At 42.6% G+C, this 23,245-nt stretch overlaps 1 protein-coding gene across 1 annotated transcript in view; it reads right to left on the reverse strand.

Annotated features, from left to right (window-relative positions):
• Positions 1–75: 75 nt before the first annotated feature.
• The window catches only part of camkvl (CaM kinase-like vesicle-associated, like), a 49,787-nt gene continuing 26,617 nt past the window's right edge, over positions 76–23,245 (reverse strand). The window contains exons 2-11 of the mRNA XM_080899908.1: positions 18,396–18,502; positions 17,243–17,374; positions 16,919–16,993; positions 14,930–15,068; positions 12,628–12,748; positions 9,215–9,290; positions 4,668–4,804; positions 4,334–4,412; positions 4,169–4,256; positions 76–2,640 (exon numbers count right to left, since the gene is read on the reverse strand). Coding sequence (XP_080756034.1) covers positions 1,162–2,640; positions 4,169–4,256; positions 4,334–4,412; positions 4,668–4,804; positions 9,215–9,290; positions 12,628–12,748; positions 14,930–15,068; positions 16,919–16,993; positions 17,243–17,374; positions 18,396–18,490 — 2,421 coding nt within the window. The 5' untranslated portion in view covers positions 18,491–18,502 and the 3' untranslated portion in view covers positions 76–1,161. The remainder of the gene's footprint in view (positions 2,641–4,168; positions 4,257–4,333; positions 4,413–4,667; positions 4,805–9,214; positions 9,291–12,627; positions 12,749–14,929; positions 15,069–16,918; positions 16,994–17,242; positions 17,375–18,395; positions 18,503–23,245) is intronic.

The following is a 23,245-nucleotide window of genomic DNA, read 5'->3' on the forward strand; positions in this document are numbered from 1 at the left end:
GCTGTAATTCTAAAATGTTTTTTTTGAAGAGTGATCAAATGATTTTAAACAACTCAATATATATGCATGTATTTACTGACTTACTTTTATTGAAAGACTTGCAAACAGTGCACATTTTACATAGGGACAGAATAGTGGAGATCTAGACTTGTTCAGGAGAAAAGCACAGAATCTGGTATTACATACACCCAATAGCAGAACAAAAGTCAGAACAGTTTTATGATGAAAAGGATAAAATAGGCAGGACTGTCCAGTTAACGGTACCAAATGAATGTGCTGACAAAACTGGAGCAAATGAAAACAAACTATCTGGAAATGTTTGGGGAAAAAAGGAGAGAAAATGTAAGTGTTACTGTGTTATTGCAAAGCCTTTATACAGTATATTTCCCCCAGCTCTCCGGCAGATGTGGAACAACTCATAAGTCTAAGTGACAGTTTAATTTTAAATATACCGTTTAATAAAACAAATTATAATTTCCTGCAACCAGGGGAATGGCTTTATCAGATCAGTTTCACATATTTCTGTACAACTTTGTGACACCAACCATCACAACAGAATAACTAGCCACATAAATACATAGTAACTGAAAAAAAATCATGGGACAATCTGCTTTGAGCAAAAAGGAAAAAAAGTAAATGTCACTTTGGATATGAGGAAGTTCACACCATGGAAGAAAAATATGACTTAGGAACCTAGTTTGATTCTGTTTATTTACAGTTTTTAGGGGACAATACTTTATTTAGAGCTTTTCTTTCACTGTTAGTTGAGGATTTTGCCATTCTTATTTGTGCAGCTTCATAATTTGCAAATTTGTTGAGTGCTTGGATTTCCATATGAGGTGGTTGTGTGGTAAACATTTAGGCACACAATCTGGATTTAGCATAACCAACTTTTAAGATCTTGATCTGTGAAGCTGTCGTACAGAGATATATTGTACTCTAATCCCTCTAGACTCCAGTGACGAAAGTGTTTGGAATGTCAGAGGGGGGTAGGATCATCTGGTATATGCAGCCAAACCAAACAACAGTGTAATAACTTCTCTTTTTGAGCACAATTAGGCAGTCCTTCTGGGTGAGACAGTCATTAAATCCTTAAGTTTAACTATGAATACAGTGTTCCAGGTATTTTTCCCTTTGTGTATTGCATCATGCACACCTGCCTCATAGTCCCCTGCCTATCCCAGGTCTTGGTGACTGGCTGGAATGAGCAGGAGCCGCCTGTCCATCTCTGTCTTCCTGCTCTCCCAGCGCCTGGGGTGAGGCTTCTGTGGGTGGAGATGGTGGGGGATAGGCAGGAGGAGGAATGCTAATGTGAGGAAGAGATGGCAGCACAGGTCTGGGAGAGGTAGGAAGTGGTGGTGGGGTGCCGGTGGTTGCAGATGTGGACCGCTGTGAGGGGCGTGCACGAGAGGTGGCGGGAGAAGCGTGTGTGCTCCGAGCTCGAGGTTGCTCAGCAGGACAGTCACTGATTTGCTCTAGGAGCGATGGCATGTCTCCCTCGATCTTCTCCAGCACAGCAGCCATTTGCTTTTCTATCTGCTCGATCACACTGTCCATTTGCCAATCGCTTGAAGTCCCCCCACTGTGCTGTAGCCCAGTTCCATACCTCCCTACACCTCCTCCACTCGTATACAGGGAACTGTATGGACTCCCATAGCTCCCAGCCATCCCCATAGCCCCAACCTCTGGATTGTATGGTGTGGCATGACGGCCCAAGCTAGCAGAGCTTCCAACTGCATAGCAAGCCTGTCCCGGTGTAGCACCTGCTCTTGGTATACTAAACTCAGCGCTGTATCTATCTGTTCTTCTGGCATTCCTGTCCTGCCTATCTACTGGACTCTCATTGCCCCTGAGCCTAACTTCTAGTCCTCCATCCACCCCTGTACCTGGCCCCACTGCTGGAGTAACTGGCGCCACCACAGACTTCTCAGCCACCGCTTCAGGTACTTGTGTCTGACACCAACTTCCGTCAGTCTCATCCTTTTGCTCGCTTTGTGTGACTGGTCTCTTCAGCGGTGAGGCTGATGCAGCAGCGGATGCTGTGTGTGAAGGTGCATGAAGTGTTGCAGCCATTTTACGTTTGCTGCTGGGGTCGGGGGAGGACGATATGTGTTTTTTGTCAAGATTAATGCCCGAAGTGCTGTCTAATAGCTTTGAGGCCTCAGGGCTCACCGCAGGCGTCTGTTTGAATTCTGGGACAGCTTTATTTTGGCCCAAATTTGCAGCCATTTTCCTGGTTCCGTCACCTGCGCCTTTCTTTGCACCAACCTTGTCAGGCTGTTCCTGGGTACAGTTGGGGACTGCATTTGGTTGACAGAAAAGGTCCTCTACACCTGATGGCGAAGTTCCTACAGATGGGCCTATATGCATCTTTACCTCCTCTTGTTTTTCTCCAGCCTTAACTGTCTCTTTACTCTGGTCCATCCCAGAGGGCATACTCTCAATAGTAACTTCTAAAGACACACTACTTGATGTTACCCCACCATCACTCATCCCTTTCTCTCCCTCATCACTTGTTCCCTGCGAAGCACCCCCTTCACCATCCCCTGCCTCCTCACTGCCCTGAACCTCAGCAGAGCTATCAATCAATGCTTCTGAATTCTTCAGGCGTTGCATGAAGGTGGTGACACGGATTGCTTTCTGCGAAACAGACAGAAGTAGAAGAAAAACAAGAGAAGGATGGTTAGGATGTAAAGAATTAGATTTGCAGTACATTTCATTTTCGTTAAAATATACTTCCTCTTCCCCCCCTGCTAATAAAAAAATACTTTGATAACATAGTCATGGAAAAGCTTAAAAAATAAGCTTCAAGTACAAGCATTTGAGAAAAAAGCCTGTCAACACACCATGATTTTTGCAACTTCGTACTAAGAGCTGAGATATGATTTGTGTGACATGAAGGAAGATTAGTGCCGGTTGTTTACTTCCAGAAGGCTATGACATATTGTGCCCTGGTTTAAATCAATCTCAAGTCTCACCCTCCCCAAGAAACTCCTTGAGTGCTTGCTGACTGGAAAAAGTAATCAAGCAAATGTGTATAAATCCCCTTCTTATAAATGTTACACCGATCTGATTCCTTCTGCTCTACAAACACTGAAGGAGTCAGGGGGGAACGTGTGAGCTTAATAACTGCTAATAAACCAGGGAAACGAATTCCCTTGAATTCTCTGGAAGTGAAAAGCCACTAGGACACAAAAATGCTACTGAGAACAATATCTCTTAACTGAGATTTCTTTGTATTGCTTCAAAAATGATTTAAATGTAACAACAGTATGGGACAATGGGCCAGGATTCACGTAAGAGGAATGCCAGAGGGCCTTACAGTATAAATCACGGCAGTTCATAAGTTCACAGTGGCTAAGAACCCTTATGTCCTTTCCATTTGACCCTCTCCTTATCTACACTAATTTAAATACTACAAACGTAGTGAAGAAAAAAAAACCTTGCTTCTCTGCTGCTTATCTCACATTTATAGATCTGGATTCATAAACCAGTGCAGATGAGGAGAAGGAAAGGAGTAGAGCAGGCCACTTTGAACATCTGGGTGTAATCCAATGACAAAAGTGGGGCAGAGTGGATGGATCTCTTCTGGGACAGGCAGAGTGACAGTGGGCAGGAACAGAGCTTGGGAAGAGTTTCAACGGCCCCTGACATGATCAATACATCTCAAAGCTGGCTTGGGTTTAACATTTAATATAACCTTTTTTCCAAACTGATTTTTATAGAGATAGCTTCTGATAAAAACCTCTTTTTAATTTAAAAGCATATTTGGCTATCAGAGAGACGTGTTATCGAGTCATTCTGGACTAAATGTGAGCTTCTCCCCATGCTCTGCCCTTCCACTGTCCTTCAGAATGAAAAACAATACCTTTAATTCCTGGGAACCACATGGAGAAAGAGAGAAGAGGTTTGTTGCTGTTACTTAAGCTGTTAGGTTAGCATTGCCACCATTTTCCTTCTTTGTCTTCACCAGTCTCATCCCTGGATCGCCTTATCAGTTCCACCATGTCATTCACAGACTTTAAACATACCTCTGCTGAGTTGTGTTAGGAGCTAAAAGCACATTAACACCCTGGTCTTCACCTGGTTTCTCCTCCAATATGCCTCTGCTGCTATTATTTCCAACTTCATTTAATCTCACATTTACAGAGCAGGAGTGAATACATACCCGCCATTTGGCCTTTGCAAAGTTCTTTTCAAACTGGGCACACACGCCATCCTTCAGGTTCTTTTCTGATGCACCGTTCCCTGCAATCCTGAGACACAACATACAAGTAAATGTAGCTGTGTGCCAAGATTCCTGTTGCTATTGTCAGCATGTACACATGATTACCACTCATGGAAAAGCGCATCTTGCGCTGTGATTCTCAACATCTGGTCCACTTCCATCAGGCGACAGACAAGCTCCTTAGCTGAAAGAGCAATGAAAAGGCAAACGAGGCATCTTAAGAAATCATATATGCAGTCTTTAAAAAGTGAAAACGTTAAAACATTCTGTGCTGTTTTCAGTTTTGCTCTGCAAAATATTTCATGACCATGGCAATTTTGATAAAAAAGTGCCACAAAATGTTTTACCTACTGATGCTCTAAATGAAGTTTACTGATAAACTGTCGTATTAAGAAAGAAAGTGAAGTATCCACTGCCACCATGTGGTGGAGTTGTATACCTGCAGGTGAAATGTCATCCCAGTAAGGAGAATCAAACTCAAAATCCCCAGCAACAATCCGGCAGAAAATGATGCGATTATGCAGATCGGTGTTTTCTTCCTCGGTTTCATCGTAAAAGGGAGGGTTACCCGACAAGCTGCAAAAAAACCAACCAAAAAAAACACAGAAAGAGACAGAAGAAGCGTAACTATCCCATGGACAGACCTTATATATATATATACATATATATATATATATATATATATATATATATATATATATATATATATATATATTAGGGGTGCAACGATACACAAAATTCACGGTTCGGTTCGATACTTTGGTGTCACGGTTCGATATTTTTTCGATAAAAAAAAAATGTTCATGCCTTTTTAATTTGTCATTTATTAAAATTATAAATATATATTTTAACTCAAAAGTACAGTTTTTAAATTTAACCCTAACCCTTGTGCGTGTTGTTTTTTAGCTCGTCATATTGCAGCCACAGAAATTCTTTTGTCCATGAAACCATAAAGCTGCACTTTCTTTTTGCCTTATAGTCTGATTTGTCATAACTTCTCCGTTTTGTGGTAAGCTTTTCTTTGGCTGTCACTTCTTCACCCTGACCTGTCTTATTTGGCTCAGCAGAACTGAAATATATATCTGTCTGTGAAGGTTCTCAGTCATCCAGGTCATCGTAGTGAAATATATATCCTGCCGCACTCACATAAGCTCAGCGATTCTCTGCGCGATCAACCTCTCACATGTTTAAGCTGCGGGAGATTTCACTTGTCATGTTTGCGTAGTAAGCTAACAATTAATAAGACGATGTCAGAGGAATTGGTGCACAAATTATCATCACTCACAGATCAGTGCTGTCGCTCTCTATACACAGTTCGCGCGATTGCAAAGTGAAAGCAAAAAAACAAGCGCAAATTCAAACACGATTTCAATATGTCACATATTGGCAGTGGCTCACCCAATGACATAATTACCCAGCTACATTTCTGAAAGAATGCAAAAGCATTGACATATATTTTTCCTTCCTACAATAGCCCGACAGGCAGGGCAGAGATAGCCCCGGTGTTCCAGATCTACTGGCGTTTAGATCAACTGGCGTTGGTCGAACAGATGTGTGGCAGTCTTGCGTTTCAGGAGCTGCTACCGACAAACCAGCAAAAAAAACGCCAAATGTGTCACCTGTGACATTTGTGAGGTTGTCTCAAACACACTCCGTCAGTCTTGATGCTGTTGAACAACAAAATGTATAAAAATGTGGCGAGTTTACCTGGTGATATCCTCATGCGCGACGCGATCGCGAAAACAGCAAACAAGTAACACCACGCCGATGTTGTTCACAGGACACAAAGAATAAACGATCGGGAGACTCTTGTCGTCGTCATCGTTCCCCTCGCACGGTTTATTCCTCCGAATTCAGCGTTTTTGCTTCACAACTACAGCGTGCTGTTTACTTTGTGCACTAACATGGACTCGAGTCAACCAGCGCCACCTCTGGCCAAGTGCCACAGCCTACAGCCAGATCAACCTGTGACACACATCTGCACCACGTTTGAATTCGTGTCATGCACATTTGTACCTTTCAATTGTGTCTGTTTGTGCGTCATGCAAATAAACCTTTGGAAAGAATGAAATGATATCATATATTCCTTATTGGCCTACATTTGTACAAAATTCCAAATTATATACACAAAGTCATAGAAATCACCACTCCAATTGGTCATCATGATTTTGATATTCTCTTTTTCCATAACAATGAAATACGCCTTGGACAAATATGACACATCAATATTTCATTAGTGTTGTCACATCACATCCTGTAAGCATCGTCTGTCTGTGTCTTTTCCCTGAAAATGAATATTTCCAGCCAATATAGGCAATCCATCAACATGGCTGGAGTTATATACAGTCTGTATAAGTGTGGTTAATCTAATGAAGATTTGTAAGGAGACGGCAGTTACTGTGAATTCACAGCAGTTACACAGTGATTAGTAATAAACAGCCAGTGAGAGTGAGTGGATATGACTGTTCCCACCACTAACACATGACCATAGGCCACTACTAGATTAACTTGTGACACATCTGCACCTGCTGCTATGATCACAGTGAGTAGAGGCTGAGTGGCTGCACTTACCCCTGGTACATCCAAATCTGCCCACAAACATGTTGAAAGATGCAATGCCAGCAATGTGGATTGTCAACACTAAAAACAATCAGTAAGCAAAGACAACAGGGATCATTTGTTTCTGTTTATTTAGCACCCACAACATTTGTAGTCGCCTTCTGCACAAGGGAAGTCCACACACACCGTGTGGTACCACTTTCCACAGAAGGTGCAATCTGCAAGATTGAATGAGATTGTCAGAGTCATTGTCTGGCTGTTTATTACTAATCACCTGCTGTACATTCACAGTAACTGCCATCTCCTTACAAATGTTTATTAGATTGACCACACTTATGCAGACTGTATATCACAACCAACTCTAACATGTTTGTTTGCAGAGGGCAGACACAGACAGACTACGCTAACGACATGTGATGTTACAACACTGGTGAAATATTAGTGTGTTCACGACATTTTTCGTATGGGCAAAAGTATTGATATCAGGATGGTGATTCTTATGTGTATGTCATTTGGCATTTTGTACAAATGTAGGCTGATAATAAATATATGATATCATTTCATTCATTTCAAAGGTTTGTTTGCATGACGCACAAACAGACACAATTGAAAGGTACAAATGTGCATGACACGAATTAAAACGTGGTGCAGATGTGTGTCACAGGCTGATCTGGCTGTAGGCTGTGGCACTTGGCCAGAGGTGGCGCTGGTTGACTCGACTCCATGTTAGTGCACAAAGTAAACAGCACGCTGTAGTTGTGAAGCAAAAACGCTGAATTCGGAGGAATAAACCGTGCGAGGGGAACGATAACGACGACAAGAGTCTCCCGATCGTTTATTCTTTGTGTCCTGTGAACAACAACGGCGTGGTGTTACTTGTTTGCTGTTTTCGCGATCGCGTCGCGCATGAGGATATCACCAGGTAAACTCGCCACATTTTTAAACATTTTGTTGTTCAACAGCATCAAGACTGACGGAGTGTGTTTGAGACAACCTCACAAGTGTCACAGGTGACACATTTGGCGTTTTTTTGCTGGTTTGTCGGAGCAGCTTCTGAAACGCAAGACTGCCACACATCTGTTCGACCAACGCCAGTTGATCTAAACGCCAGTAGATCTGGAACACCGGGACGTCGGGCTAGCGATATTGCGAGCCCTGTATCTGATTGAGGAATCACTCATCTTTGGAAAAGAGAGTTTATTACAGAGAAATGTCTCTTTCCAAAATAAAAGCTATACTATCCGCTTCTTCTGGGCTATATTCTCAGCAGCATATTAAACATATCAGGTCTCCATAAGGAGAATCCTGTGCTAACAGCTGTCTAAATGACTCGGCTAAAGTTAGTAGCATGCTTGTTGTTTTTGTCTTTGCACTAGGATGATGTCGGTGTAAATGTGCAGTCATATTCGTTGTGTTCCCACTAGTGCTTTCAGGTTAATCTCGTTGAAATAACCTTAACGCCACAACACGGCAATTCTCCGTTAACGAGCTACCCTATACAGAGGGGCTAGACGGCCAACACGTTAACGAGCTAACTGCGCTAACACACTAGCTCCCACCCATGTAATTGAGCATTGCATGGCACATCCAACATACTGTTTTACTTTAGTCCATGACTCGCTTACCTTCAGGGTCATACGTCACATGAAAACCAAAATAATTCCAAACGCCAGATCTGAATGAGGGTGGGGAGGTCCACTTCTGTCTCGCTAGCTTGCCCTGCGCTCTTCCTTCTGACGATGCTGTCTGTGTTGAGTGCTCAGTGAATCTGCGTTCGACTACTCCGCCTAGGCTGCACTCTCGAGCCTAGGCGGAGTAGTCAAATGCAGATTCACTGAGCGCTCAACACAGACAGCATCGTCAGAAGGAAAGTTGATAAAATAAATTACAAATTTTGTATTGTTCTTTTTTTTCCCTCCCCTTTGGTTTTCTTTCTTTCTCTCCCCCTCTTTCTTTCATTCTTTCCCCCTGTCCTATCCCACAGTCATGTCTGTCCCGTTTGCAACTGAAAATAAAATAAATTCATAATTATAATAAAGGTCAATCAAATGGACCAATATGATGATCCACTTAAAATAAATCCTCTTGGCATCTTTCTTGGCCTCAAGACAACAATTCTGATGGCTATAGATCCAAACGGGACACAAAAAAAAAAAAAAAAAAAAAAAAAAAAAAAAAATTGAAAAAAAATTGTATTGTTCATACATATGCGTACCGAACCGAAAGCACTGTATCGAACGGTTCAATATCGATACGAATATCGTTGCACCCCTAATATATATATATATATATATATATATATATATATATATATATATATATATATATATATATATATATATATATATATATATCTCAAACAAAGTAATCCTGTTAAAGCCTAGTGAGTGTTACATCACAGTGTTTGTATCTAGCAGTGAGACTCACAGTATGAACATGATGACACCCACAGCCCAGCAGTCCACAGGACGGCCATATCGGTGACGAGCCACCACTTCAGGAGCTGAGAAACAGCAATGAATGAAGCAGATACAGAATGTGTGTAAGAGGCAGAGAAATGTCCGAGGATTTTATTTACAAGCCTTCACACCATATTTATGCCTCTAAGCTGCACGGGCAACTTACCTCCGAAGGCTATCTCCAGTTTTAATTCCCTCTTTTTATTTGTTTGCATCATTTCCCCACCAGGGCCACTATTCGCTTCCCTTATTTATTAGTGTAATTACTCAGTTCAGCATCATGAATAACTGTCCTGGCATTTCGGTGAGAGAATCAGGCCAAGGCCCAGTCGTGTACTTCAAGTTGCCCTCACATAAATCTCAGTGACACAGAGAGGAGAGACAGCGCACATGAAATGAGATGAATAGAAGAGTTTGATTGTTTGCAGTTCTGCTTATGTTTTCTGTCGGTGTACTGGCTGGTTGTTGGGGTTGAACTCTGAATGCTCAGTAGCACAAGTCCTCAGTCACCTGGGGGTGGGCGTCCAGGTACACACCGGCTCACTCCTTGGCGGCCGCTTATCGGGGCCTGGAGCCTGGGGCTCGCTCGGGCCCCTTCGGGGGTGGGGTGCCCCCGGCCTCTCGGCCTGGGGCTCGGTCACTCAGGCACAGCTGGCGGCCGGCGGAGCTCACGGGCGCGTCACTGCAACTCCCCCTGGCTTCTGCTCCGCGGCTGCTGAGTGAACTCTCATCTGGGACTCTCCTCAGCTCTTACTGGAACAGTGGCGCGGCTGCCCCTCTGTTGGTCTTCCATGGTTTGTTCACACACATCTTCAACCTTTCCCTCTCTCTGTCTGTAGTCCCAGCCTGCTTCAAAATGGCCACCATCGTCCCTGTACCCAAATCCTCCACCATCTCCTCATTGAACGACTGGCGACCTGTAGCCCTGACCCCCATCGTAAGCAAATGCTTCGAGAAGCTGGTCAGGGACTTCATCTGCTCTGCACTACCCGACTCACTGGACCCTCTACAGTTTGCATACCGCCACAACAGGTCCACTGATGATGCCATAGCCCTGACACTACACACTGCCCTGTCACACCTGGAGAAGAGAGACACGTATGTGAGAATGCTGTTTGTAGATTACAGCTCAGCATTCAATACCATCGTTCCCTCGAAGCTGGACAGGAAACTGCAGGATCTAGGACTGAGCAGCTCCCTCTGCAGCTGGATCCTTAGCTTCCTGTCTGACAGACGCCAGGTGGTCAGACTGGGCAGCATCACCTCATCCCCCATCACACTGAACACTGGTGCTCCACAGGGGTGTGTACTGAGCCCTCTCCTGTACTCACTCTACACCTACGACTGCACAGCCACTAACAGCTCCAACATCATTGTGAAGTTTGCGGACGACACTACAGTGGTGGGTCTTATCACCAACGGTGATGAGACGGCTTACAGGGAGGAGGTCAGCGCCCTGACCCACTGGTGTCAAGACAACCATCTCACCCTCAACGTCGCAAAGACAAAGGAGTTGATAGTGGACTTCCGGAGGTGCAGAGAAGTACACACCCCCATCACCATCAACGGCGCTGCTGTGGAGAGAGTGAGCAGCTTCCGGTTCCTTGGCGTACACCTGGCTGAGGATCTTACGTGGTCAGTACACACAAACAAAACAGTGAAGAAGGCGCAGCAGCGCCTCTTCTTTCTCAGGAGACTGAAAAGATTCGGCATGAGCCCCCGCATCCTCAGGACCTTCTATCGCTGTGCCATTGAGAGCATCCTCACTGGATGCATCACCACCTGGTATGGCAACAGCACCGCCTACAATTGCAAAGCTCTCCAGCGAGTAGTGCGGTGCTCTGAACGGATAATTGGAGGTGAGCTTCCCTCCCTCCAAGACATCTACAGGAAGCGGTGCCTGAGGAAAGCGGGGAGGATCATCAAGGACTCCAGTCACCCCAGCCATAAACTGTTCAGACTGCTTCCATCAGGAAGGAGGTTCTGCAGCATCCGGTCCCGTACCAGCAGACTGAGAGACAGCTTCTTCCACCAGGCCATCAGACTGCTGAACACGTCATAGACACCTCAGCTTCACTACTGGAACTTCAACATTATGCACTCCACACTGTATATAAATGCCACTTGTTTTGCACATATTCAACTCTGTATATTTTATATATTTTATTATTATTATTATTATTATTATTTATTTATTTTTTTATTATTTATTTTTTTTACTATTTAATTTGTAAAAATGTGTATATACACACACACACACACACACACACACACACACACACACACACACACACACACACACACACACACACACACACACACACACACGTAGGAAAATATTTAGTATACACATCCAGAAATGCATACACTATTATATATTGTACATATATTTATTAGTTTCAGGTTGGCCATTCTTGTATTTTGCTCGTTTGTGTTGTTGTGTTTGCACATCTCTGTTGCTTGTGGGGCTCGCACACAAGAATTTCACTCGCATGTGCTGTGCCAGTGTGCCTGCACATGTGATGTGACAATAAAAGTGATTTGATTTGGTTTCTTGTGTTCTGGGGGCCTCTGGATGTCTGGAGTTTTGATCTCCTCCATACCTGCTTCACACCCTGGAGGACGGGGCTGTGGCCCCCCCACACTCCCTAGCAGATCGTTACATGGAGAAACCTTTGGAATACAAGCGCGCTGATCCACACAGGTATGCACACGGGTGTTCACTGCTCGTAGACCCAAATTACACCTTTCTTGGCTGCTACTTCGAAGCACATCTGTCCTGCGTGCTGCACAACAACATTGAATATTTAGTATTTACTGCTGTTTACACTTAGCTAGATTAATGCGATGGTGTTGTGTTTAGTATGTTGCTTTGTTTCTTTCTTTTTTTTTTGTCTTTTTTTGTTTGTTTTCTATTCTTCTCTCAACAGGTGATCCAGGAGATTTTTATTTTTTTTCTCCCCCCCTTTCTCACTGTCCCTCTCCCCTTCTGTTTTTCCTTTCCTTCCTCTTTCTTTCTCCCTTTCCTATCTCTCACTCATGTCTGTCCCGTCTGTAACATCTGAAAATAAAATATAATAAATAATAAAAACAAAGATCGACCAAATGGACCAATACGGCAATGCCACGATGATCCATTTGGCAAAGTAAATCCATTGGGTATCCTTGTTGGTCTTCAGACAACAATTCTGATGGCTAAAGAACCAAATGGGACAGGCGAGGAAAAAAAAAAAAAAAACAAGTCCTCAGTCACATTTACACAACAGAAGAAAACAAAGATGGGAAAAAACAAAACAGGATAATAGATGGAGAAAAACTGAAAAGAAAATTTGGTTCCAAAACAAAGCCACACACTGTAAAGTGATGTCTGGAGTTACTTACCCAGGTATTCCGGTGTTCCACACGGCTCCGTGATTGGTCCGTTCTCAAATCTGGACAGGTAGAAATCTCGCAAAACTACTTTGTTATGGTTGTTTTCTGTGTAGTACATCAGGTTTTCCAGCTACAGAGAATGAGAAACGAAATAGCATTCCTACACAATTTCACACGTACTAAATGACACCATGGAGTCAAAGAAACGGGCCACTGGTTTAAATATCTGATGGTGGGTATTTTAACAGATCAGGACCAAGTGAATGTCCATCAAATTTGCCAAAACAACTCTTGTACAAATCCAAAGAACTGTCAGTCTTTATGCTCTGTACTATTGGACTTAACAGGAACAATAACTTACAATGAACGATGGTAAATGTACATTTATGTACTTTTTGCACAAAGAGGTCATAAATTTAGTGAGTCTCATGAAAACTATTGGCTTACACATTTCTGCGAAAATGGATCTCCAAATAATTTAACAGCTGCATAAACTCCAGTATATTCAAGTTCAAAGAGGTGAGACTACAAAACTTCATGCGTGCAAGAAACTATGACTGCAGGTAACTCTTGTATGTAATCAGCAGCTCAGGAAACAAATCTCTCCTGTCGAAAATGAGTACTGGAGCAAAACTAGTTTGCCAGTGAAGATAGATGCCTTTAGGAGCAGTGTGTTTGTGTAGACCAAAGAAAGCTTTTCAGGAGAAAAATCTATTCAGATGGGAGGGATGTGAAACATCCAGTGCATGCAAGAGAGCCCTCAAACATCTCACAACTAAAAGACCTTCAGACAAAACAGTGGTGAAAATTCTTAACAATCCAAAAGGTGATGATTTTAATCGACTTAACTTCTATTTTGTAGGAACTGTAGCATTAAATGTTATCCTGATATGTCGAAAACAGTTCCAGTAAGGTAATAATAACACACAAGGGGTTAATAAGTCCTTGATATCATATAGCTCAAGGCCATTTACTTAAAAGTCATTAGTGGGCTAATCGAGGCAAAACTGACAGCCTTCCAGTGCAAATCATCAGTACAAGAGTAATCATCATTTGATGTCACTTATAGAGGTGTGTAGACCTTTGATTGCAAAGAGACAAATAACTGTGTGTGATCTAAATAGCTGTGATGGGGCATGTGGCTGTGAGGGATCTGTCTCAGAGGCAGCATGCATATAGAAGACAAAAGTGGTCCTAGTACTGAGCCACGAGGGACACTAATTCAAATGGTCTGCACAGGATCAAGTATTAGCTTTGGCCACAGAGAAGATTTTGTTAAATAAGTAAGAATGAAAACAATGTAAAGACGATCCCTTAATCCCAATCTAGGTTTCAAGATGGTCCAGCAAAATAAAGTAGTTGACTCTGCCAAATGTAGCTAACAGCACTAGCAGTGAGCAGTCATCACAAAGATATTCACTAAGATGAAAAGACTTTCTCTAGAACCTTAGATAAAAGAAAAGTTCACAGCAACGCTGCTCTATTCACCTGAATGTTTGTGTTATGATCACAATAGAGGGATTAGGCCAGATTAAGAGGCAATTTAGTTTTTTTCACATCAGGCATGCTTAAGTCAGAACAATAACACTGATAAGTCAACCTGTTAGCAAGACAAGCAAAATTAAGATGTAATGAACCAGCAGATTTAGCAATGTAGCTGGAATATGTGCAACAAATTATCATGTTGTTTCTGGACCACGACAAAGCCAAACCCAAACACACTAACACAAGTATTGGTTTCCCTGTAAGAAGTCATTTCTAGTCCTGCATTTATTTCAATTTCACTTTTATTCGATTTTGATTTGGTTTGATTGGTTTATAATCTGATTTCTGCCCCTAGGTTTAAGCAAAATAAAATTTCATCTTTTACCAGTAGAGGGAGTCTGAAGCCCACGAGATGTTGTAGCTCATTCCTAATGGTTTGATGATGTCCGCTAAAGATATGAATCTCTCTGCATGCGTGTCTGTCACTAGAGATTGTTTCAAGCCATAAAGACAGTGTTTACTCCCGTGGTAACAATGTTATCAAACGTTCAGTCATTACCGGGATGGCAGAAGTATGCTTTTATGTGTCTCCAAAGATTTTGTGCTGACTAAATACTTAATATTGCTTTCTGGAGTGTGACGGCGCTCACTCGACAAAGTTAGTTAGTCACTAATCTATTTTTATCTTTTTATGGTAGTGGCACTCACTACACACACACACACACACACACACACACACACACACACACACACACACACACACACACACACACACACACACACACACACACACGCCATAAGACACAGAAAGGCAGTCAGCATGTACCTTCAGGTTCCTGTGAACTATGTTGAGGGAGTGTAAGTATGCCACAGCCTCCAGGACTTGTCTGATGACATTGGAAGCGTCTCTCTCTGTGTAGTTCCCTTGGTCCAGAATCCAGTCAAAAACATCTCCTCCTGTGGCACTGCGTGCAGTCGCACACACACACACACACACACACACACACACACACACACACACACACACATGCACACACACACACACAAGTACACGTATTACTAAAAATCCCATGACATGTAAAAGGCTATTTTGAAACACTGTAAACCACTTTCAGTCTTTTTGCAGCACAGTTTCCTTTTATTTACGAAGGATAAACAACCTTCTCTGCTAGGCTGGAGCCAGCACTGCTGAGCAATTAAGAACGATACTATTAGTCATTACCAGTGTTGGTCAAGTTACTTGAAAAAAGTAATCAGTAACTAATTACTGATTACTTTCCCAAAAAAGTAATCCCATTACTTTACTGATTACTTATTTTCAAAAGTAATTAATTACTTAGTTACTTAGTTACTTTTTAAAAACACGATTTACAACCTGAATAGGTGATAAAGCGATAGATCTTTCAGCCCAATTCTACTTTTTCTACATAATCCATCATACAAAATGTAATCAAATGGAAAAGTCTCTTTTTTTTAACTTGTTTTATTAGTTTTAATCTTTTAACTTTATGCATCAAGCAAACATTTAATTATATGCAACATTCTCTGACTTGAATAAATTAGTTTAACATTTAAACCTATTTTCTGCACATTCCAGCACATAAAATAAAATAGTTTTTGTGTTTACACTCAGTCTTTCAAATAGATGCAAGTAAAACACAGCAGAAAATAAATAAAGTGAAAGACTCAGCGGTCCTTTTGCTTTATTTTCACCTGTAAAGCAGGACTGTGGTAGGCGGAGGTTTACCCTGGTGCAGGTGTGCCGCGGTCAGTTGAAGAATCCGCGAGTTTCTCTGTGAGTTTCCCATTACGTCGTAGCTACTCGGTGCTTGCTTGGAAGTTTAGGGGTTTTTTTCGCTGTAAAAAGAAGTTTTCTTCCCACGCACGATGGACGCTAATGTTTTTGTCACTTTTTTTGGAATCAAACTCAAAGTAAGGTCAGTACTTCCACGCTTTAAACACTGCACGCTCATACTCTCTCCCACAATCGATATGTGAACCACTGTTGATCTGCACACAGCTGTTGTCACAAACGGCGCACTCGCTTACGTCACTGTCATGAGACATTCTCGCAAAAAATCACGGTTTTAGTAACGCAGTAACGCAGCGTTCCTACGGGAAAGTAACGGTAATCTAATTACCGTTTTTGCAATAGTAATCCCTTACTTTACTCGTTACTTGGAAAAAGTAATCAGATTACAGTAACACGTTACTTGTAACGCGTTACTGCCCATCTCTGGTCATTACTCTAACATACTTAGTTACATTTTGAGATGAACGATGACAATGATTATCATGTAATGCTTCCAGCAGGAGGTCTGGTGCCTGGGCTAATGTGTGAGCTACACATAAATAGCCCGATGTACACACAAATGACTGCAAGTGCAGTTTGTCTTTCTCTGTTTCAGTAACACGGCATAAATAATGTGTCCACTCTGCTCCAGTCATTATTATTGCTGTCAAATAAAGCTGCAAATATCAAAATGCGCAAGTCACAAGTGATGTGGATTAGGTGAGTTCTAGTGTATCGATCCCAAGCTCTCCACAGAGACTCTCTTGTAGCAGAGCAGTGCTTCAGGAGCACTGAGTAATGTTGAGTGTTACTAAGAGCAAATATCTCATCAAATCTAACACCTTCCCCTGTGTCTGAGGGCAACAACAGAGCACACAGTAATAAGAGGATAGACTCAACTCCTACCCTCGAGCTGCTGGATTTGTGTTACGGCACATGCACAAAAACGACACTCAAACAGATACTGACAATGATGTTAACGCGAGAAAGACAATCGGTGGAAAAGTTCAAAGAAATGCTCACAGCTCCTGGATGATGAAATATTCCTTCCGAGTCTCAAACGTATCTATCAGCTGAAGGATGTTTGGATGGTTTACCCTGGAAGAGGCAAAAGAAGTCACAGGCTGTAGGACGCTACGTGCAAACGTAAGGTGCTAAGGAGTCTGTCAGGTGACTAAATAAAGCAAAAAGCACAATTCACATCTCAGCTTACAATATCAACAAGAATTATTGCACAATTCATTTCACTTGAAAATTAGTATATCCAAACATTCTCTCCTTCTCCTCCTCTCCGCCTTTCTCCATTGCTCAATCATACATCCATCTGTTCACAAACTGATTGCGTACAGTTTCAGAATCATGATTTCGTTCTTGGCAGCCTTGCGGACTTTCCTGCCATCTTTCTTGAGGAATTTCTTGCAGACAAACACCTTGTCTGTTTGTCTGTCCTTTGCCAGGCACAGCTCGCAGAACTCCTTCCTACGCGATAAGAAAAAGAAATGGACAGAAAGACAGACAGACTGAGAACAGCAGAAAGAGTAAATGCTGGAAGAAGGATGAAAGTTTCTGATATTTTTTGTATGAGAGCGCGGTCCAGGAGAGACAGAATAATATTCAAATTAGGGGCACAAAGAGTACACTGGCTGCTTTGGTGAAACTCAGTGAAATAATTTAATTAGGAGGTGAAGCTTTGGATAGAAGGGTTGAAATGGGTCTTACAGCTCCCATCAGCTGGGCGGCATTAGGTTTTGAGCCTTTGGGGCATTCAGTACTTCACCCAAATGGATTCAGGGAAGCTTCGTGATGGAAAATTAAACTGCAATGTTTCACAATGAGAATGAAAAAGAAAAAGCGATAAACACAATTTTAAGAAGCACATGTACAGGCCTACAGCAAAAGCTTTGCACTTAATTCTGACTTAATGTGTTTTTAAGTTTGTGTGTGTGTACATGCACGCGTGTGTGTGTTATATAAAAGATGAGCAGAAATCTCTGAGGCCAGATGCTGATGTTGCCATATGGCCTTTTACACTGATTGGTATTTGTGTGTATGGTTTGCATGCCTGCCTGTGTGTGTGTGAGTTCGTGTTTCTCGAAGGGGTGCGCAGAAGAAAATGGTTCGTTTTCAGCCAGTTGAGCAGCAAACTGATTTTCAGAGGTTTTACGCAATATGTCTAAATATTTTTTGAATAAATAATAGATCCAGTGAATAAACAATAGCCTTCGAACAATGTGTTTCCTGAACTTTTACAATCAAAAATATTGAGACAATTGGCTAAAACGGACAAATTTGTCACATTTGTCTGTTACACACCAGCATCGCGCTGTTACCTTCTGTCATTCCTGCAGTGAAACCTTCTAATATGCCAAACCAAAGCTGTGGTGAGAACTGTCCAGTTCAGAAAATAACTCATGAGGTGAATGAAAACCTTGTGCCTGTGAAATGTTTACAATGGAGAGGAGGGAAAAGAAATCCGTGCATAAAGCTTTATAGCACTCACGCTCGCAGGACTTGTCCGAACTCATACTTGTCTGTGACATCAGATATGGTGTCATACGTTCGCCCATCTCGCAGGGCAAGGCACCCAAATGGCATGACGGCATTCACCTAAAAAGAAACAAAAATGAAAAACGAAGAGAAAGGTCTTTGAGTCACTTCACTATTGGGGTCAAATAAATTATTCTGAAGATGCCTTCAGGTGACAGACAGATAAAAGGAAACGGAGAGGCAAAAACCAGCGTATTAAAGAGGAACAGAGTTACTGATGAAACACTGTGAAAGCTTCCCAGTTGTTGAAGTCAGAAGAGACTGAAGGAGCGTCATTACTATTAGTCTTTAAAATATACAGTACGATGGAGCGCCACAGATACAACCGTGTCAGTTTCAGAACAAATGTGAATGCCGATGCTTCTGGCAGCCTGGTTTATGCCAGCCTTGTCAACAGACCCTAAGCTACCCACTAAGCTTCTCTTTACTCTGCTAAAGTCTGCAGATTCAGTGCAACGTCTGTCAAGTTCAAGTTAAACTTTATTTCTAAAGGGCAGTGTCCCTGCATCCCTGAAGCAGCTGGTTTCTTCACCAATCGCTGGACTGACACCGCTAGATTTTAATGACATAATTTCTTTTGTTCACAGTCTGTCAGTCTTGATATGACACAGAATGACTTTTAATGCTTCCCTTTTATCTCATCGTAACTCCTGCTGCTAGCCTCGCATATACTGTATATAATACTGCACTGGTCTTTTCACCTGATAGTAACTCATACTGTTAACACTGCACATACTGTATGTAATACTGTATATTTGTATATAAAATCTTCTTCTCATGTCTACCTTAAAATAGCTTGTGACCCCACAGGAGGTTCCAAACGCCCAGGTAGAATATGAAGGATCTAGATAGTGAATCAGCAATCGATATACCATCTCACCACAGTCCTCAGGCAATCCTCACCCACACCTGTTAAGCACACCATCTACTGTAGGAGACAGATTCCCTGGAAACTTCACTCATGCATCCTCAAGGTCCTTCTCCTCCATCACGTACTGTTACCTGAGCCTTAATATCGAACCTATTCCCATTTGTTGTATAATTTCTATTGTTTCTATCTCCGAGTCTCTTCAATTGAGTTAGGAAATGACGCAGTAGGGAGGGAATGGGACATTTGAGAAGGAGCTTTGATTAATGTGAGTAATTGCATTGAGAGAGCCAGTAATGTAAAGATGACTTCATTGTTTATTGTGTAACAGCGAGAGAGAGAGAGAGAGAGGAATAGCCAGATATATATAACAGAAGAGAAGACAATCCTTAGCAGAAATGGCATTTTGTGGGTGCTAATTTAGGATTAAGGAATGAATATCAGTGACATAAAATCCTCTCTCTTCTCTTTGTGTGCATGACATCACCAGTGTAGATGATAGGGCCAGAGGTGGGTCTGTCCTGTGATGGAGGAGGGGCAGGAAAGTACTGTGTAATCCCAGTGCTGGCCGTAATCTTTAATCTGTACCCCTAATCCAGAGTGCTGGGATACAATGTGTGTATGTGCAGGCGTATAAAAGTGTGTGCCTGAGCAAGTATAAAGGCTGATGCGGGTAAGTCGCAAGTACAGATAGAGGTTTGAGCAGGAGGGTGCGTGCCTGTGTGTACGTATGCATCCATATGTCCATCCTTGTGTGAGTGTAATGCCCCGGTGAGATGGGAGGTATTTAGTGGTGAAAATGCACAGTACTGCCAGAAGATTATGTAAGCGCAACAACAATCCCATGACAAGGTCCAGGACGGTGAAGGTGAAGCTGGCATGAATGGAGCACATCCATCCCTCTGGGAACAAAGTGTACCCGCTGAAATAAAGTAAAGGCTGCCAAGCCCCAAGTATTATTCTTCAGAAGGGTCAGGAAATGGGTTTGCCAAGAACTTTGAGATGCTACGTTTTCAGCCCATCCCTTTCTTGCTCTGTCCCCATCTGCAGACACTATACACACTATTAAAATAAATCTGTTTCTGCCTTTACACTGGCATTAACGTTTTTAAAAACTTTTCCTCCAGTTTGTTTAACAGTTGGTGTCGGTTTAGTTGAAACTTAAAATGAAGCACTTCACTTCTTTGTGTGAAGTACAAATTCCCAGAGGGTTTGAAATGTGGATGGCCTTAAAAAGAACACTAAATAACTGTCTGTGCTTTCCATTTGGAGGGATGTAATCAGTCCAGGGTACTTTCTTTCAGTTACAGTGTATCCCACCTTTTCTCTCCTTGTGCCAACAGAGAATGTTTCTCAGACTGCCATAAAAACACCGTACCTGCAGAATACTGAGTCAGTGCGAGCCTCGAAGTTGACGAGGAGTAGGAGGAGATATATGGAGGATATGAGGAGAATGGAGATGAGAGGGAAGGACTGGAAAAGATGGAAGACGAGGGAAAAGGTGAGAAATAATGGGAACAGAAAAGCAAAGTGAAAAGTGCACTGTGACTAAGTGGAAAGGTGGATAGAGAAAATAGTGTACATGAGAACAGAACAAAGTGTGAAACACAGAACTGCAGAGGCAGACTGAGAGTACCTATCAACCTCACAGCTTCACAGCTATCTGTGTGCAAATGCTTGCACAGGTGAGTGTGTTTCTTTGCGAGTGTAAGTGTGGGCACATGTGGCTGTATGTGTGTATATGTTAACAGGCTTTGTCAGACTCACTGTGTTTGGTAAGGGTATGAAAGGATGTCCCCGGAGTCAGAAAGCACTTGAAGGCATGACAGGGCAACCTCTCTGTAAGAAACATTTACAGCCACCAGCCTGAATATGTGCCACAGATTTGCAGGTAGCACGATATCAGGGATAAAATGAAAGCATTGAAGTGCAGTGCAACATTCCAGCCTTTCTAAGATAAGAGATAAGATAAGATAGAACTTTATTAATCCCTCGGGTGGGTTCCTCTGGGAAATTCGACTTCCAAAAAGCACAGCAACGACCGAAGTTACAGTTACAGAACTGTTATATATATATATATATATATACACACACACACACACACACACACACACACACACACACACACACACACACACACACACACACACACACACACACACACACACACACATATATATAAATACAGAGACAAATATAAATAAAATATACGAAGGGGATAAATAGAATAAATAGGAATAAAAAATAAAAATACAAGTGAATTGCACATTTCAAGTATTGAGTCTATTGCACTGTTGACTATTTACAAAAAGTATTGCACAAGGTATTGTACAGTGAGGTGAAGAGGCACTACAACTTAGTTGTTCCCCCCTCCTTTGTCCTCCTGTTTCCCCTCCCTCTCCCCTCCAGAGAGGAGTTAAACAGTTTGATGGCGTGTGGGACAAAGGAGTTTTTAAGTCTGTTAGTTCTTGTCTTGGGGAGAAGCAACCTGTCACTGAACAGACTCTTCTGGTTGTTTATGGCCGTGTGCAGAGGATGCCCAGCATTGTTCATAATGTCCAGCAGTTTCTTTAGTGTCCTTTTCTCTGCCACTGTCACCAGAGTGTCCAGCTTCATGCCGACCACAGAGCTAGCCTTCCTGATCAGTTTCTCCAGCCTGGATGAGTCCTTCTTTGCTGTGCTGCTCCCCCAGCACACCACAGCATAGAAAAGTACTCCAGCAACCACCGACTGGTAAAACATCCTCAGGAGCTTCCTGCAGATGTTAAAAGACCTCAGCCTCCTGAGGAAGTACAGTCGGCTTTGGGCTTTTTTATACAGGTACTCTGTGTTGCATGACCAGTCCAGTTTATTGTCCACCCACAGCCCGAGGTACTTGTACTTGTTGACCACCTCCACCTCCTCCCCCTCTATCTGAACCGGCAGTGGACCTTCTCTGGACCTCCCGAAGTCCACAACCAGTTCCTTAGTCTTTGAGGTGTTGAGTTGCAGGTGGTTTGTGTGACTCCATGCGACAAAGTTCCTCACCAGACTTCTGTACTCCTCTTCCTGATCATCCCAGATACACCCCATGATGGCCGTGTCATCTGCAAACTTCTGAATATGGCATAATTCAGAGTTGTAGCAGAAGTCAGAGGTGTACAGGGTGAAGAGAAGAGGGGACAGCACAGTTCCCTGTGGTGCTCCTGTGCTGCTGACCACTGTGTCAGACGTGATGTCCTTCAGCCTGACGTACTGTGGTCTGTCGGTGAGGTAGTCGGAGATCCAAGCCACCAGGCAGGGGTCCACCTCCATCCTGTTCAGTTTTTCCTGAAGCATACAGGGCCGGATGGTATTAAAGGCACTGGAAAAGTCAAGAAACAGGATCCTGACCGTGCCTTTTCCCCCATCCAGGTGTGAGTGGGCTCTGTGTAGGAGGTACAGGATGGCATCCTCCACTCCGACACCCGCCTTGTATGCAAACTGTAGTGGGTCCTGGGCATGTTGTACCTGTGGTCGGAGGAGGTTGAGGAAGAGCCGCTCTAGAGTCTTCATAAGATGTGACGTCAGTGCCACCGGTCGGAAGCGATGCCGTCACTGATCTCTCAGTGGCAGGTTCGCCTTTGAATCAGCAGGTCTGACTGCTGTGTGATGTGGGAGTCTCAGCATCACAAGAAATGTTTCCTTTTAACATTTCCAGATTTTTTCAGTCATGCCTTTTTTTTTTGTTGCTAATGGTCAATCTGTGATTCAAACTCGCTATGTGGAGGCCAGTGTTGGTCAAGTTACTTGAAAAAAGTAATCAGTAACTAATTACTGATTACTTCCCCCCAAAAGTAATCCCATTACTTTACTGATTACTTATTTTCAAAAGTAATTAATTACTTAGTTACTTAGTTACTTTTTAAAACACAATTTACAACCTGAAGAGGTGATAAAGCGATAGATCTTTCAGC

Source organism: Rhamphochromis sp. 'chilingali' (assembly GCF_963969265.1).
Source record: "Rhamphochromis sp. 'chilingali' genome assembly, chromosome: 12".
Taxonomy (NCBI): Eukaryota; Metazoa; Chordata; class Actinopteri; order Cichliformes; family Cichlidae; genus Rhamphochromis; species Rhamphochromis sp. 'chilingali'.